At 36.7% G+C, this 17,136-nt stretch overlaps 1 protein-coding gene across 3 annotated transcripts in view; it reads left to right on the forward strand.

Annotated features, from left to right (window-relative positions):
* The window catches only part of TBC1D22A (TBC1 domain family member 22A), a gene marked incomplete at its 3' end in the record, with an annotated part of 183,757 nt that overhangs the window by 13,962 nt on the left and 152,659 nt on the right, over window positions 1-17,136 (forward strand). For all 3 annotated transcript variants that reach the window (XM_080632788.1, XM_080632789.1, XM_080632790.1), the window contains one exon: window positions 11,847-11,917. In XM_080632788.1, the coding sequence (XP_080488914.1) occupies window positions 11,847-11,917 (71 nt within the window). The remainder of the gene's footprint in view (window positions 1-11,846; window positions 11,918-17,136) is intronic.

Below are 17,136 nucleotides of genomic sequence, written 5' to 3' on the forward strand. Positions count from 1 at the left end.
CTGTATTTATGACATTAGATTGGGCTTTATTTCCTGTTTTCTGCATATATTCAGACAACTTTGCTCCATTGAGATGATTAAGGACAGTATTTGTTTAAAAAATGTAATGAATTGCCTAACAGAGCTATTACTCATTTTGGAAATCAGTTGCTGTGGTTGCCATAGTAATAACAAGCCCTTTATTAAAGCTATTTTCTATATGTACTGCCTGTATTATAACATGCTGTTGGGGGAGCTGCGGTTCTGTGCATCTGTGCTCTTGAAAGAATTTTCCAGCTTTGTATAGTTAAATTCTCCAAGGAATTTATGTTATAGGAACATAAAACATGTAAATCTAGTTTATCATATCTGTCGTGGAGTTGTTCATGCAGGCCATCACTTCATGTAGCCATTTACAGTAATCTCAATGATATAACAGCTGTATCAAGAATTAATAATACATACAGAGAAATTTTGAACTCCTTTAATATATCTTGGCTTATTTTTTATTTATTTGTAACTGATAGAATGATGAGCTTGTAGTTCCAAGAAAAATACTTGCAGTCTTGGTTGTTTACCCTCGTGTGTTTCGGGTTTAATGGGTAATAGCTCGTGGGGTTAGAAAGCTGGCAATTTAATGGCGTGTGTTCTTTGTAGAATGCCCCCTGAAATATTTATGGAATATAAGGACTCTTTAAATCTACTGCAGTAAAAGGGTACTGTCTCAAGATTTCTTTTAGGATAATTGCTTTAAACTGTTCCCTCTTCAGAGAGAAGAAATGCATATCTGACTGTGTTGTAGATTGTAAGGTAGATGAAATAAAATTTTCCAAAATTACTTGAGTTATATCAATTTGAAGCATTTGGATACCACATTATCCCTTCATAATAAGATAGTCTAAAACAGCAATGTTTCTGCAAAAAATAAATGCTGCCTCCTAAGCGGAAGTGACAGTTAGCTAGTGCTAGCAAGTGGAGATATTTTTGGTGTGAAACCCAGAGGGGTTTATAAATATTTTGGTATTTATTGTTCATAGAAGTATGTAAAATAAGGAGACAAGTGAAAGACAGAGTAGCAGTTAGGGTTCAGAGTGGTGCTTCAGAAGGTATCCTTTCAATCTGTGTCAGAGTTTATAGACAGGGTTTTACAAATACTGTTTTTAGATCTGATTAATTTCAGCCCCAAAACAGTAGGTTAAACTTAATTCTGTGCTGGCATTTTTAACAAGTGATCTTGTCTGGGTAAGAATGTTTTAGAACTGCTCATTTTCAAACTAATTGTCCTGGAATTTTAAGAAAACATTAATTGTATTGAAGCAAGGATATTTTTGCAGTACTGTCTTGGGTGAGAATGTGTGTCTGATTTGTAGGTGGCATTAAAACTCCTTTGTAGAAATCCTGTGCTGCGGAGCATGTTCTTCACCTCATAAGTAGGACATCTAATTCCTTGGGAAATCTACAAGGGGAAAGAGTTGGTATAATGACAGTATATTGAAATTATGCTTTGACTAGGGAGAATGTAACATTTCAACCAATGCCAAATAGTTTAATGGTTAATGAGATATTAGATAGAGGACAAGTTTCAAATATGAGTACATGTGATGCCTTGATTTAAAGTGTTGCAAGCTACGGGGTAGACATATTTAGTCAATAGGTTTTTACAACACAGTAATTTCCAAGATCGAAACCTTCATACCAGTACTTCTATACTACAATCTGTGCAATAAAAATTAATAAATGTACTGCGTGGTTGGAGTGTATTTGTACCCTACCACAGCAGGAATATGATAGCTTTAGATTTCTTTTTTATTTGCCACTAATTTTAATCTTTCCTGTTTGCTTTTATTAAAAACAAAATCAAGAACACTTTGACAAGCACTAATCTGAGAAAAAAGGCATCACAGGTATTAGAAAAGCTGTGAATAGATATATAAAAAGAAAAATCCCCCCCAAAAAAACCCAACCCCATCCAAAACATCAAAAAACCCCAAACCCCCAGACAAACTTACCCAAACCCCAAAATAACCCAACAAAACAAAAACCAGCAAAACAAAACAAAAAACAACCAACCAACCAAAAGCCCCCAGCACTTTAATAATGCAGGTCTTCAGAAGTATTGTGAAGGGGTATCAGCCTGGCTTAAGAGATTGTTGTGATTGAAAACAGGGGGTAACAAAGCAGTAAGGTTGAGAGGAACATTTCTTTGGAAGAAAAGCTAAAATTCAGCTTTTGGTGTGAAATATTAGCTGTTCCCACTGTTGTGTAAACATTCATAGAAATCAGTGTGGAGGAAATGGGTAGTTACGAAAAATTCTTCTGTTCTCCCCAGTTATAGTTTCATTTGGATATGTGCTCTAGGAATGTACCTCTCAAAGACGTAGTATCAAGTAATTGGATTTTGTAACCATCCTTTGCCTTGATTATGCAATGATAGATGAGTAAAAATGTTCCAGGAATTCAGGGGGTGTTGGACTAGATGAGCTTTGAAGGTCCCTTCCAGCCTAAACTGATTACATGATTAAGTATAACCTGCACCTTAATTTTACCATTGAATGCTTTTTCTGCATTTGATGGTGTATAGACAAGGTTATTTGATGGCTCTTTTATGTTCTATGAATCTTCCTTACTAAAGATGACCTAGAATAAGAGTAGAGTGCTTAACTGTTATTATCTTGTTGGAAATTGATCAGAGAAGGCTTGTACATTGTGTATCACTACAAGTAATATATGTTAGGTTTATACTAAGCACTGTAATATATAGTGCTTAATATTATTTCCCTTCTTTTGGATGTTATACAAAACTCAAAGAACTCAAACTTCAAGGGCTGAGTCAAAGACAAGGGTATTTTGGTATGCATGCAGTTCCAGCTGTGCCATAGGACTGTCTGTCTTTCAGTTTACCTGGTTCACCTTAGCAAGTTATTTTTGGCATCTCTTTCCATTAGTTGGCATTTGTCCTTTTGTTTTGTGACTCCATTGGAATAATAACACATGTTGAGGAGGAAAGGCAAGAAATTTCTGGAAAGAAAGGAACTGAAACTTCTGCTGGTGGACAGGTTGAAGAGATACCAGATTCCTCATATAGAAATCTGACAGAAGTTAGGAAAGTAGTACTTCCTATTCCACACCCTCCCCCATTGTTCTTCCACTCTCTCTCCCTCCCCCCCATCCTCTTTGTGAAGATGTTGCATCTGTGGATGTAGGAATCCTCAGCGCAGGGAAGACATGGACCTGTTGGAGCAGGTCCAGAGGAAGGCTATAAAATTTGTCAGATTTGGAGCACCCCTCCTATGAAGACAGGCTGAGAGAACTGGGTTTGTTCAGCTTGGAGAAGAGAAGGCTCAGGGGGAGACTTTAGATTGGCCTTCCAGTATCTAAAGGGGATATACAAGAAATCTGGGGAGGGACTTTTTACAAGTGTGTGTAGTGATAGGACAAAGTAGATGTCTTTAAACTGAAAGGGGGTAGATTAAGATTAGACAATAGGAAGAAGCTCTTTACTGTGAGGGTAGTGAGATGCCGGAACAGGTTTCCCAGGGAGGTTGTCCTACATCCCTTGAAGTGTTCATGGTCAGGTTGGAAGTTGTCCCTGCTTGTTGCAAGGGGATTGGGCTAGATGGCCTTTCAAGGTGCTTCCAACCCAAACTGTTCTATGATTCTATGACTTTAGTATTTTATCTTTGAGATAAAAATATCAGAATGATTTAATTCCCTTCAGCTCTTTTTTTTAATTAAGACTTTAGTGTTTTAAGACAACCTGTGGACTTAGATACTTTCCTGTCTTGTCACCAGAAGCATTTTTATTTTATGCTATAGTGGTGTTGGACTAAGTCTTCTAGGGGTAGATTTTATCTTGCTTTTATAGTTGTTGTTGGGAAGGGCAGAGTTCTTTTTCTTTCCACTTGTTTTGGTTTTGAACCATCAAAGGAAAGCATAATGTGGACTGATGCTTTAACAGCAGCGATGCACAAGGCTCAGGCTGTGCTTCTGGGGTGATAATTATGAAGCTTGGTATTGCATCTGACAAGAATTCTTGCATAGCCTCTTTCAGTTGTAATGTGTGCTGTTTGTCACTGGCAAAATGCTAGCTGAGCTCACTGTAGTGAAAAGGTAGGACTAGAATTTTATATCCTTTTTGGAGTAGTGTGAAATCCTGGAATTTTGGAGGACCTTGACAGAGGATAGCAATCAGTGATGGTGCAGAGATGGAATTATCACATACCCAGGCTAATGGTTTTTGATGGAATTTACTTAACTCTCAGATATGAAATCATCTGTCAAACAGTTTCCATACTGAAAGCAATTGCAGTACAACTTAGAAAGCAAAACCAAAAGCATTGAGAAAATTCAGAAGGATACTCTGTGGCATGACAATAGAGTAGAGAAGGTTTATCTATAATTATATATTTTAAGTATAATATGTTATTAAATACAATCAAAAATGTAAATTCTGTATCAAATAAGGAGAGTAGAACAGAATATAAATCCTATCAGGCTAAACGCATGGAAGTGTTTTTAAAAGAGAGTTTGAGAAAAAACTCGCAAAAGGTATAAAAACTAGTGTTAAATGCATTTTCTCAGACAATCCAGCCTCTCAGCATGGAAGAATGCAGGCACTTACTCATCCCCAAAGCCTATGTCATGGGAAGTTAGAGGATCTGTTTCAAATAAGGGTTATGTTATACACAAAGGAGAAACATCTTTGGTTTACATCGTTACCTCCATGTCTAGTGCTGAGATTTTTTTTTTTTTCCAGAAAGAGTAGTCCTCTGAAACTCAGTCCTTTAGGATATGTATGGTATTGTTTGGAATTTTGGGACAACCCAGTCTCTTCCTAGTTAAAAAAAAAATGTATGTTTGTTGCAGACTAGTGTCAGGAATAAAAAAGTATTTCTTTCGAAACTTACTGAAATAAAACATTGCTCCTCCTTTCTCTTTAATTTTCAAAGAATGACTCCTTAGTTCAGTGAGTCCTACAAATGTTGTTTATATTTAGCCTAGAAACTGAGGTTTCATTTCAAATAGTGTCGTAATTTAAATTCTCTTTGTCAAAACTATCTTTGCCTCATCCTGTATGTAGAAGGAAAGCTCAGCTGCATCACAGGATAGAAAGTTGGACTAGAATATACTATATTCCAATTTACTTGCGTAGTTTCTATCTTTGGCCTGAGATAAGTTACTTAAGAATAAGTGGAATTTTTGTCATGGGTGGTCTGTCACTGATTCAGTCATGTGTTCCACATTTCTGATTCTGACAGTGGATTTGCATCTTTTCTTGCGTTTATGCTTGGGTGGTTTTTTACTTTGCATAGATTGGTTTTAGAGGTCAGTAGCCACGTTTGTGCATAGATTCCTGTTTGGGTTGAGTTAAGGGAGGATTAAAAACCACAGTAAGGTGAAAGATTAGTATTTAATGGGTATAGGGTTGACAATGAGCAATTGATGTTACTTGAAAGTAACAAATGTAGTTTGAGTTGCAACTTATTTTCTCTTTTATGAGTTTGTAAATGGTGTGCTGTGTGTAACAGTAGCCAAAACTTGAAGCAAAATGATCGTGTAAGGAAGTAATAAACTAATACATATAACCCGTTTCCTTTCAGCCAAACTACCAGTGACAGAGATAGATCAGACCTGGGAAAGCGTACTTGTTCTTAAATATAGATTAATGGAGCAGTGTGATGCACAGCTGGAGATCACTTGCTTTTGAAGACTTGGGGCCTTCATTCAGCACTGGAGCTTATGATCATGTTCTGGGGTGGAGGAGTTATGCATATGTAGTTTGTTGATGTGTTTAGTTAAGGCAGATATTCTCTTTTTTAGTTCATAAACTGTGTTATATTATATGGTTGCTTTGCCTTTACTTGTTCTGACTGATTCCTGCCTTTTTGGATTTTAGAAGAATATAACCAGTGATACAGTTACTTATGATTTAGTGCTTGGTAGCTTGGGAATTTACTTGACATTGGATTACATGTGGAATTGAAACTTGTTTCAGGGAAGTTAGGTCTGCAGGCAAATATCTAAGCTGCTGACTGCCCTGCTTGGAGGCTGAGCTAACTCCCTAAGGCATGGAGAACTACTGGAGGCAACATGAGAAATTGCTGAACATAACAAACTACAATGTAAAAAACTGACAGAAGTTATACATAGCACCTAACAAGATGCCTGGATTTCACAAGTGGTAAAGAGGGAAGTGTGTGAGAAATGTCCAAACAGTGCAATTGCATGGAGACGAGAAGCACTGGAGCTACTTTGGAAGGTGCAGTGTGACAAGACCAACAGTGCCTGGGTAATAATTTCAGAAATGCCAAATTTTGGTTTAGCTGTAGTGAAACTGGGACCAGTAAGGGAAGAAGTAATTGGAGTGGTTTGATAATTTGGGGTAGAGAAGAGGAAGTAGAAGGGTGGTGGAGAAAGAATACCAAGTAATGGGAAAAAGAGTAAGGTATGTGACCTGGTACTGGGGATACCTGTTGGGCAGCTTGTGCTGGATTATCACAGCTTGAGCCTGAAATAAACTAAACCTGTTAATACCACATGACACAAATCAAACCTGTTTTGGCCTCCAGGAGGGCTTTGGGGAGAAGGGCTTCTTTGGCTGGCAAGGGGCATCTGGGTTGGGTGCATTAAGAATCCTGTTATTACTGGCTTAGTGCTTCCAGATCTGTTGTGGAGCTGCTACTCGATAACAAATGGATATCAAAATATCTGAGTGTTATGGTGCCTCTGATCAGACACTGCCAATACTGTTAGACTGGGTGGTAGTTCTTACTTTTGATAGTCATTGAGAACTTGCAACATTAGAATTGTCTTGTCTGCTTTTGTAGACTAGAAAATTGGAATTGCGTATAAACCAGATTAATGGATCTGTTTTCTGCTTGCTTTGGGAATATTGCTGAAGTTGATATGAAAGTTGATATGACCTAAAACTGTAGAATTCATGAATTTACAAATGCCTTTTAATTGCAGCACTGTTCTTGATCTCAAACTTCTGTTATGAAGCTGGCTGTTTCCATTCTTTTGAATGCAGAGGTTTTGATTTAGCTTGAACTTCTTGGATAGAAGTCTATTTAAGGGTAAATATGAAGATTTGCTAAAGATGATCACTTAATACCGCAATAACCTAATAATTTTTCTATTAGATTGTGTTATTCATTCTGCTGCTTACTATCTGTCCCTATTCAAAAAGACTAGTCCCTTAAAGCTGTCATTGTAAAGAATGAATCCCTGAGAGCCAAATAGCCCATTCGAAATAGTATTGTACTCAGACTTTTTCTCTGTTTGAAGTAGCAGACTGTTTCTCACCTTGTCCTGATATAAGAAAAAAAAAAAAATCTCTTTTTTTAGTTTTTCACTTCTGTGGTGTCCATCTGCTGTTTTTTGAAACTCCTTGATGAAGGCTGTCTCTGTCCAGCTATGTTCTGTACTCCAGCATTGCTGTGTGTCATTGCAGAGCTATTAGCATGGTTTTCTTTGTCATGTGTATTCTTGGTTTTCTTCAGAATCCATTTGTGCCTTTTTTCCATTTCTCATGACATCCCATAGCTCTTGACTTCATAACTGCTTTTTGTTTTCTGTTGTCAGAGCCACCAGTCTCTTTGCTGCTGTACTTAATGCATCTCTGTGCCCAAGCCTAGGTTTTTATTATGAATAGACAATCCTGAGTGCCATTCCCTATTGAGTATCAGTGAAATTTAGGAGTTTCTTGTTAATTTTTTCCCATTGAATCCCTTGTGTTTGCAACGACAGAAAACTCATAATGAAGTACATTTTCTTGTGCTAGCCTTTGATATGTAACTCAGTTTAAACTTTACCCTCTCTCTGTGTGTATAGTCTGCACAAGTTCTGCTCTCGTTTCTTTGAGACTTCAGTTCACACTCCAGTAGTATCATATTTTTCTAATGTTACTTATCTTTTGGTCATCCTATATTCTTCCAGTGCCTGTCAACTCCTTGAGATGAAGAATAAGGGAGGATTTTACTGGGATACCACCTAATTCCTTGCAGTTATGTATATAAGGATGCTTTTATGCTTCCTCCATCCATGCATATTTAGTGTGCGTTAATAGGTTTTGAAAGCATATGCTGCTGTTGCTTCTGTTCTACTTAGGCTCTAATATATTACAACTGCTTTTCCTGATTTCTATATACTTCATACCCTTCACATGTATCTCAAAAAGCTGTGGAAGTAAAATATATTTCTATAGTAAGTTGCCAAGTGAGACAAAAAAAAAAGTTCTTATTTTTACAATGCAGAGAGAAGTAATAGAAATAATAGCTCTATTCCATAACTTTCAAGCTGATGGTTAAAACCACATGGGTTTTATATTACAGAATGAGAAAACTGCTGCGATGTTACATATGATTTCCACTTGTTTCATAAAATACTTTCCTAAAGCAGGACAAATCTTTTTCAAAAAAAATATAGTGAAAGAATGATCATGTTTACAAATGCAAACTGAAAATAATGAAGGCCATATGAAAAACCCTGCAGAATTTGCTCTCTGGACTTCATTTTTAGAAGCTCTATCAGCAGTCTGATCTTTCTAAATTAATAGTAGAAAATCACCCAAGCTGTAGGGAGCATGACATCAGGAATAATTGTATCAAAGCATATATTTTGTCTTTAATGATTCTTGTATTTAAATGTACTTTGGTGGTACACTGAACCTCTACAATAGGTAGTCTCTGTGAAAGTGAATAGAATGTTATTATTCTGGCAGTTCTTTTACAGGCTTTAGCTTATAGAAGGGTCATGAATATTTGGACTTTATTTTTTTCATTTCTAATGCACATTCTTATGTGTTTAATTTAAAATATCTCTGATGTGAATAATTGCAGTTAAATTTATAAATTAATATTTAACTTTAAAATTAAATTTGTAAATTAAACTGTATATAAATTACAGTTTGGTGTAAGCAGGAAAGCAAGAGAACATCAGTTTCTCAGATTATTCTAAGATAAAGAACAAAACCAGGTTCCTTTGAAAAATATCTTAAGAAATTATTTAGATTTTTTTTTTTTTTTTTAAAGCTGCAGTTCTGTTTTAATGATGGCACCACTTTTTTGTTAATAATACAAGGTTTTCTTAACTATACAATGAATTCTGCTGGCCAGCAATGAAGACAGGTGTGGCATTTCAGTTGATGATTTGAGGAAAGATAAAGCTGAAATATATAGGGATGAGGACCGAAAAGGAGGAAAATAAAGGAAAAAGGAAGTCTTGAGAAGAGGGTGGAATGGATAAATGGGACTCAGAAGTGATATATAAGTAGGAAGTAGAGGTTAGGAAATTAGTGTTAGAAGGGATGGAGGTTTTTTTTTTTTTTTTATATGTTGTCATGCATTAAGGAACCTTGATATAGCTGAACTTTGGCATTGTTACTGCATTTTGATGTACTTCAGTAAGTGCTCCTTCTATGCTTAGAGAAGGGGCATTAATTGTCAGTGCCTTGCCTTATCTGTATCTTCTCTGAACCTAAAATAGCTCTCAGTCTTGGGTTTCGATTTCCTTGACCACAAATCCCTTGTATTTTCTGTTTTGGAGTTGGAATCAGTAAAATGATCTTAAATTTGTTTCTGCTTGATAGTGTATGTTTTACTTTACAGAGTAAAGACCAGGCAGTGATCTGCCTGTGATGATTAATAAAGAAGTACAGGAAGAATGGCAAAGAATTCTTGCTGTAAATGATCAGCATGTTCGATAGGGATGGACTGTAAATAAAATAAAATGCAATCAGTTACAGTAAGTGTAGTTATGTTATTAACTCTCTAGTATATTTAATCTTACTGTTGCCATAGATGTGGATAAACCACAAGTACAAGGAAATTCAAGGCTGGGGAATAATTTGTTTGCTGGAAATCAACTGAGTTCACATTTTATGTGTTGTACTTTTTTCCTTTGGTATTTGGTATTCTAGTCTTTGGATTGCCCAAGGTATATGACTGAATTTATCTTTGGTCATACTCAGCATGATATTTCTAAATAGTTATGTATTCTGCTGTTTTGGTACACTTGCACAGAAATACATGCCTAAATGTAACCTGGAGTGGTAGGAAATAACCTTGACTTATTTATGTACTCTCCCTTTAACAGGGTGTCATCTTGATGTCGTTGTATATCTTCTTCTATAGTCAAGAAATAAATGAGTTTGTTTAAAAATAAAACTACAGAACAAACCATAACTTCAAGTCAAAAACATGTTAGAATTTTTTTTCTGACTTTTTTTCTCTGTGTCAGTGTATTTTGACTTTTTCAAGGGGTTGAAATGTTGAAGAAAAGCTTCTGTTAATGAAACTTATTTTTGTCAAATAGAATAGTATTTTAAAGCTTAGAGGCAGCAAACAGTGTCATTGATGTTATAAGAAAGTAATCCTTTTTCTTTAGACTAGATTCAAGACTTGTAGATGCATTCACCGATGTGATGACCACTTAACATCTTCTCTCGTAGTATCTGTTCTTTTTCTCTGCTGTTCTGAGTTTCTGCTCTGTTTTGGTCCCAGTGCAGCATCTGGTCGCTTTTTTGCTTGGATTTTGGTAACTTAATATTGCAAAATCCAGGTTACTGGAGCTTTTTATTTGCTTTAGTTGATGCTTTTTTGAAAAGTCTGAATTGCTAGTTGATTTTATTATTATTATTATTATTATTATTATTATTATTATTATTAACTATTTAGCCTTGGTATACTTTTAAAATCAGATTCTTTTGTCTTGGAATATATTACATGTGTTTTAAATATTGCGCTGGTTTCAGTGGACTGTGTTTTCATTCCTGGTTAAAAATAGTTATATATGTCCCTAGAAATAACTTGCTTTATGGTAACATACCACACCTAACATGATATTTTACATTTCTTTGTATTATAGATCCATATTTCTTTCAGAGTAATGGAAGGAGGGTGGGAGTAAGATTATGATGATGGACATTGCCTATACGAGTCCTTGTCTTAACAAAAAATAAAGGCAATATTCACTTATAAACGGCCAAAGTTAGTCATCATATTCACTCAGGAAGTTTTTACTGTAATAACTTTCTTCTGTGCTTTGTTTTCTTGTGATAATAGATAGACAAAATGCTTTTAAATGCCTTGTTGGAGTGTAGAATTCGGAAAATATAGGCATATGATAGAGACCAAATTTGCTGGAATATACATAGTTAATTCAAATATATAATTAGTTGGAATAAGTATATACAAGGTAAAATGTAGAATTTTGTTCTGTACTCCTTAGCATGTTGGTGATTAGAACTCGTGCAGTATTAACCTGTAATTTCGACTTGGAGTAAGAAGAGAAAAATCTACAAGTAGATATCTCGTAAAAATACTGTTTCTAAGGGACACTGTTATAAGCATATGAATTTTCTCTGATTTTTCTGTGATAAACGGATCTCACAAAAAATGTGCAAAGTCCCAGAGACAGGTTTAGCTGGTTTGGTATCTGACAAAAGGAAGGAGTACAACATGAAGAATGGAAATATGGCATAGAATGAAATTCCAGCATTCAGACCAAGTACCATTCTATTTCTGTAACTGCAAATCTCGTTTTTAATTATAATATGTTTACACAGATCCTACAATAAGACTGAAGTTATCTTGCATGTTAATATAAGGCATGTATACTGAAAAGTAATGTTGACAAATACTTCAGACAGTTACCTTATCGCACTCAGTAGCTATCATAGTATTCCTAGAGATAGTAATTTTTCAGTATTTTATTAATTCATTAGAATTGCCACATAATTCTGATTTCATTAGATTTTATACGCGGACACAATTGTTGTAAACAACTTTGCGCTAATTTGAATGTATCTGTGTATAATAATTGATAGTAATTTCCTTAGTTCTCATGAAATACTTCTCTTTTGATAGAAGAATTACGGAAATTGAGTTGGTCTGGCATTCCCAAACGGGTTCGTCCAATTGCATGGAAGCTTCTTTCAGTAAGTTGTTTGGTTTTGGTTTTGTTTAGTTGTTTTTATTTTTCCTTTTTCCTTTGCATTTAGTAGTAATAGTTTTTGTTGCTTCGGTTTGTTCTTTTTTTTTTTTTTTTCAAGCATTGCAAATAATTTTGCTTGAGTTGTAATGCATCAGTGACACTTGAAAACACTGTCCTGTTGCTGAATTGTAATGAAAGTTCTGTTCTTTTACTTGATTTCAAGATTAATTTGTCAAACTGAAAGGAGGGGAATGAGAGGTAGCAGTAAATCGTGTCAGCTGTACATCTTTATTTTTCAAAGTAGCTTTCTATGAGAGAGAGACTTAAGTGATAACGGTGGCCTCTCTCAACCAATTTTGATGGAATGGTGAAGAGTTCAAATACAAGTACTTGCTTACAGTTTTCTTGAAAATAGGCACACAGTAGAGGAAATGAAGCCTATTGGTGTCCTGTGAAAGGCTTCATTCTGACTTCACGTTAAAGTAACTATAAGAAAGGATTAACAGTGTACTAAGGAAAATCTGTGATAGGATCTTATGAGGTTTATGGCTGATTTTTCTGTAGTGGTTTAAGACGAACAAATCTGAACTGCAGTGGTCAGTTATATTGTGGCACTGGCTGTCCCGATGTCAGACCTGTGAGTCAGTTCAGGGAGACAGCTAATTAAAAAACTAATCACTTTTTTGTAGTGTGAGGTTTTTTGGCTGGCTGAGCTCACTGAACTTTGCCCAGTGAGAATCAGACGATTTTACAATGGCAGTAGCTTTGGGAGTAGGTTGACTGAAATATCACACAGCACACAAGTGTTGCAGTTGGGCATCAGAGGGAAACTTGCAGGAATCTGGGATTCACTGGGTTTGGTGTTACGGAACTGGATTTTTTTTTTAATCTCAGTGTTTACACTATATTAAAAAATGTTCTTCTGCAAAAATACAATGTATTCCTCAGAGGAGTATTTTTCATGTCAATCTTTTCAGCTATGATACTTCAGATGGCAAACAGTTGTGTCTTTTAGCGGTTGTTTGTCTGCCTGTGGTTGGGAGAAGAACTTGTGAAGATGTTTGTATTAAAAAGAAGCAAAAATCTACTGCTATCTACTCTCCAGAGGCTATGAAAGACACTTTCTCAGCAAGTCTTTATGCATTTAAGAACTGTTTAAAATTCTGAGTTATACACACAACAGTTTAACACTATTGAATTTTTCAGAGAGTAGACTTAAATAGCTTTGCTTTTTATAGAATAATTCAGCGGGGAATGCAAAGTATTTACTTCAGATTGACACTGATTTCCAGTGACTGAAAGAGTCTCTCTTGCTGATGAGTTCTACTAAATTTGCAGCTTAGTTCCTTCTAATGCTAAATGCAGATGCAGCTTCTTAATGGTGGATATTCAAATATCCTGCTGTAATTGAAATTAAGCTTGCACTGTACAATTTATTTTTGTTGTGTTTCCAAAGTTAACTGAGAATTTAGTGATGAAAAGAACATTTTTTTCCTTTTTTTTTTCTTGAAGTTTTAGGATGCCTCTTTGCAAACACTCAAAGTATAAAAAAAAAATATGGCTAACTCAAAATTGATTTTGAAATACAGTAAGCTAAAGCATAAAGATAGGTTAAGTTCTGAATCACAGGACTGTCACTGAGGTTTAGAGAACTGGAATTATGCATAAGCTAACTGCAGTCACTTTCTTGCTTTCAAGTAGGGGCATGGGCTTTCTGTGAGCTGCAGCTTCACTCCATAAGCTGATTTTAACTTAGTATTTCTGAGATTCCCATCCCAGAAAAAATCCTAAGTTCCCTTGTTCTGTTGTTTTAACCACTTCAGGATCCATGCTGGTTCAGTTCTTATCTTCATCTGTCTTGCCATACCTCTGGAAGGAAACTGCCTTCAGGTTTTTTGGATTTTGCTTTAAGATTTAAGTGATCTTTTTTTTTTTTTTTTTTCCCCTTCCCCACCCCCATCACCAAATAGCAATATTTTGAAAGTTCTTAGCTTTTTTATGTAATGCTCACCATGATTTCTTATCTACTAAGTGTTCCTCAATTAATATGTTTTGGAAACCCAAAGATGAGTCATTTAGGAATCAGTAACTTTTCTATGCGGTAACGCAGCAGCTGGATTCATCTTCTTCCTGAAGTGGGGAAGAAAAGTGTTTTGGGTATTTGTGGCCATAAACTCCATGAGGCTTTTTTCTAATGGTTATTAATTTTTAAGTCACATTAGTTGTTTACTTATTGCTAATGTATGTCCCAGGTAAGAGGGAGTAATGTTCTTTAGTAAAATTCTTTAGTTCTAATGCTTTAGTCTTTAGTCTTTAGCTTGATGGGAAACTTACCATGAGCCAGCAGTGTGTGCTCGCAGCCCAGAAAGCCAACTGTATCCTGGGCTGCATCAAAAGGAGTGTGACCAGCAGGTCAAAGGAGGTGATCCTGCCTCTACTCTGCTCTCGTGAGACCTCACTTGGAGTATTGTGTGCAGTTCTGGTGTCCTCAACATAAAAAGGACATGGAACTGTTGGAACAAGTCCAGAGGAGGGCCACGAGGATGATCAGGGGACTGGAGCACCTCCCGTATGAAGACAGGCTGAGAAAGTTGGGGCTGTTCAGCCTGGAGAAGAGAAGGCTGCGTGGAGACCTCATAGCAGTCTTCCAGTATCTGAAGGGGGCCTACAAGGATGCTGGGGAGGGACTCTTCATCAGGGACTGTAGTGACAGGACAAGGGGTAACGGGTTCAAACTTGAACAGGGGAAGTTTAGATTGGATATAAGGAAGAAATTCTTTACTGTTAGGGTGGTGAGGCACTGGAATGGGTTGCCCAGGGAGGTTGTGAATGCTCCATCCCTGGCAGTGTTCAAGGCCAGGTTGGATGAGGCCTTGGGTGACATGGTTTAATGTGAGGTGTCCCTGCCCATGGCAGGGGGGTTGGAACTAGATAATCTTAAGGTCTTTTCCAACCCTAACTATTCTATGATTCTCTGATAATATTTTGTGCTGTGAGGTGCCTTGGGAAATAAGCATACAAAAGCAAAACTGTTTTGGTTAAATATCAGTTGCAAAACCAAAAAAGACTGGAAACCCAAAGAAACTAAAGCACAGTTTAGAACTAAATTAAGGCTGGATATGTTTGCTTTGGAATTATTCAGAAGTCTTACCCAGTCATGCCCAAACTATGACATGTTTGGGGAACTGAGTACAATTGGTAGTATGTAAGGGAGAAGGTGATAGCCTTGTTTGTAAAATCAGAATTGAAGTTGGAATTTTTTGAATATGATTCAACAAATTGAACAGTTGAGATACTTATTATATAGAAGGTAAATAATATTAACATGTGTTTGATGAACAGAGTTTTTTAGAGGGAAAGCATATGAAAATCAATATAATGCTTAGGGGCTGTGGATGTTATGCATGTCTATTGGTAATGGTATAGTAAAAAATTACATGATTTAGCTATAAAATATAGTAAAAATGTTAGCTATACTGTACCTAAACAGCAAGCAGAACTATTCAGGCTCACTTTTCTTTTGAATAACAAAACTAAAGATATGGTTGCAAGAGCCTTTGGAGGAAATTAATGAATAAACGGATTAAAGTCTCCACCAATTTATTCCCTGATGATATGTTGCAAGTCTTTCCTACTTTTAAAAATAAAACCTAATTTGTAAAGTGAGCAGGAAACAGGACACGTCCAACTGAAAGATTACTTCAGTCTTTGAAACTGAATAATAGCGAAAAGACTTGCTGAGAAAGTATTGGTATCCTTCGAACAATCACTTCTGATCTCACAAATGAATTCTTTTCTAATGGAACTAAGATATCCTACAGGGGAAAAAAAAAACCAAACCCACAACTGTTGAGAATAAATGGGAGGCAGAATTCAATATTTAACTTAATACAAAACACTGGGACAGGATATTAAATGCCAGGATGAGCCTTGAGGCAAAAGTTAAGCTCGTGTGATTTAAGGTACCAGATGCAAGTCCTAAAAGATATGGTTTTGCAAAAGCAAATACCTCTTAAGGTGTCTGGAGTGTAATATGATTTGTATTTACTCTGTTGTCATCTTAAACTAAGGAATTAAAGTATATGGGAATAACATTTTGAAATGGTTTTAATATAGAATCATAAAATTGTTTAGTTTGGAGAAGACCTTAAGATTAAGTCCATCTGTTAACCTAACACTGCCAGTTAAACCATGTCCATAAGTGCTACAACTACATGTTTTATAAGTACCTCCAGGGATGATGACTCCACCACTTCCTTGGGCAGCCTGTTCTAGTGCTTGACAACCCCTTCCTAATAACTAATCTAAACCTTCCTTGGTGCAACTTGAGGCCATTTCTCCTTATCCTGTCAGTTGTTACTTGGAGAAGAGACCTACCCCTACCTCACTACAATCTCCTTTCAGGTAGTTGTTAAGAGAATGATAAAGTCTCCATCTCTCCAGGCTAAATAACCCCAGTTCCTCAGCCATTCCTCACAGGACTTGTTCGCTAGACCCTTCACCAGTTTTGTTACACTTTGGACATGCTCCAGCACCAAAATGTCTTTCTTGGGGCCCAAAACTGAACACACTATTCAAGGTGCTTCACCACTGCTGAATACAGGGGGACAATCACTTCCCTAGTCCTGCTGGCCACACTATTGCTGATACAGGCCAGGATGCTGTTGGCTGCCTGGGTGCAAGCTGGCTCATGTTCAGCCATTTGTTGACCAACATCACCAGGTCCTTTTCCACCAAGCAGCTTTCCAGCCACTCTTCTCTAAGTCTGTAGCATTGCATGGGGTTGTCATGGACCAAGTGCAGGAGGTGGCACTTTGCCTTCTTGAACCTCATACAATTGGCCTTGGCCCATCAATTCAGCCTGTCCAGATCTCTGTCTCGAGCCTCCCTATCCTCCAGCAGATCAACACTCCCACCCAACTTGGTGTCATCTGCAAATGTACTGAGGGTGCACTTGATCCCCTCATGCAGATCATTGATAAAGATGTTAAACAGAAGTGACCTCAATACTGAGCATGGGAAATGCCACTTGTGACCAACTGGATTTAACTCCATTCCGCTTGGCCATCCAGCCAGTTCTTTACCCAGCGAAAAGTATGGCTGTCCCAGGCATGAGCAGCCAGATTCTTCAGGGGAATGCTGTGGGAAATGGTATCAAAGGCTTTGCTAACGCCTAGGTAGACACATCCACAACTTTTCCCTTGTTCACTAAACAGGTCACCT

This window comes from Psittacula echo (genome assembly GCF_963264785.1).
Source record: "Psittacula echo genome assembly, chromosome: 1".
NCBI lineage: Eukaryota > Metazoa > Chordata > Aves > Psittaciformes > Psittacidae > Psittacula > Psittacula echo.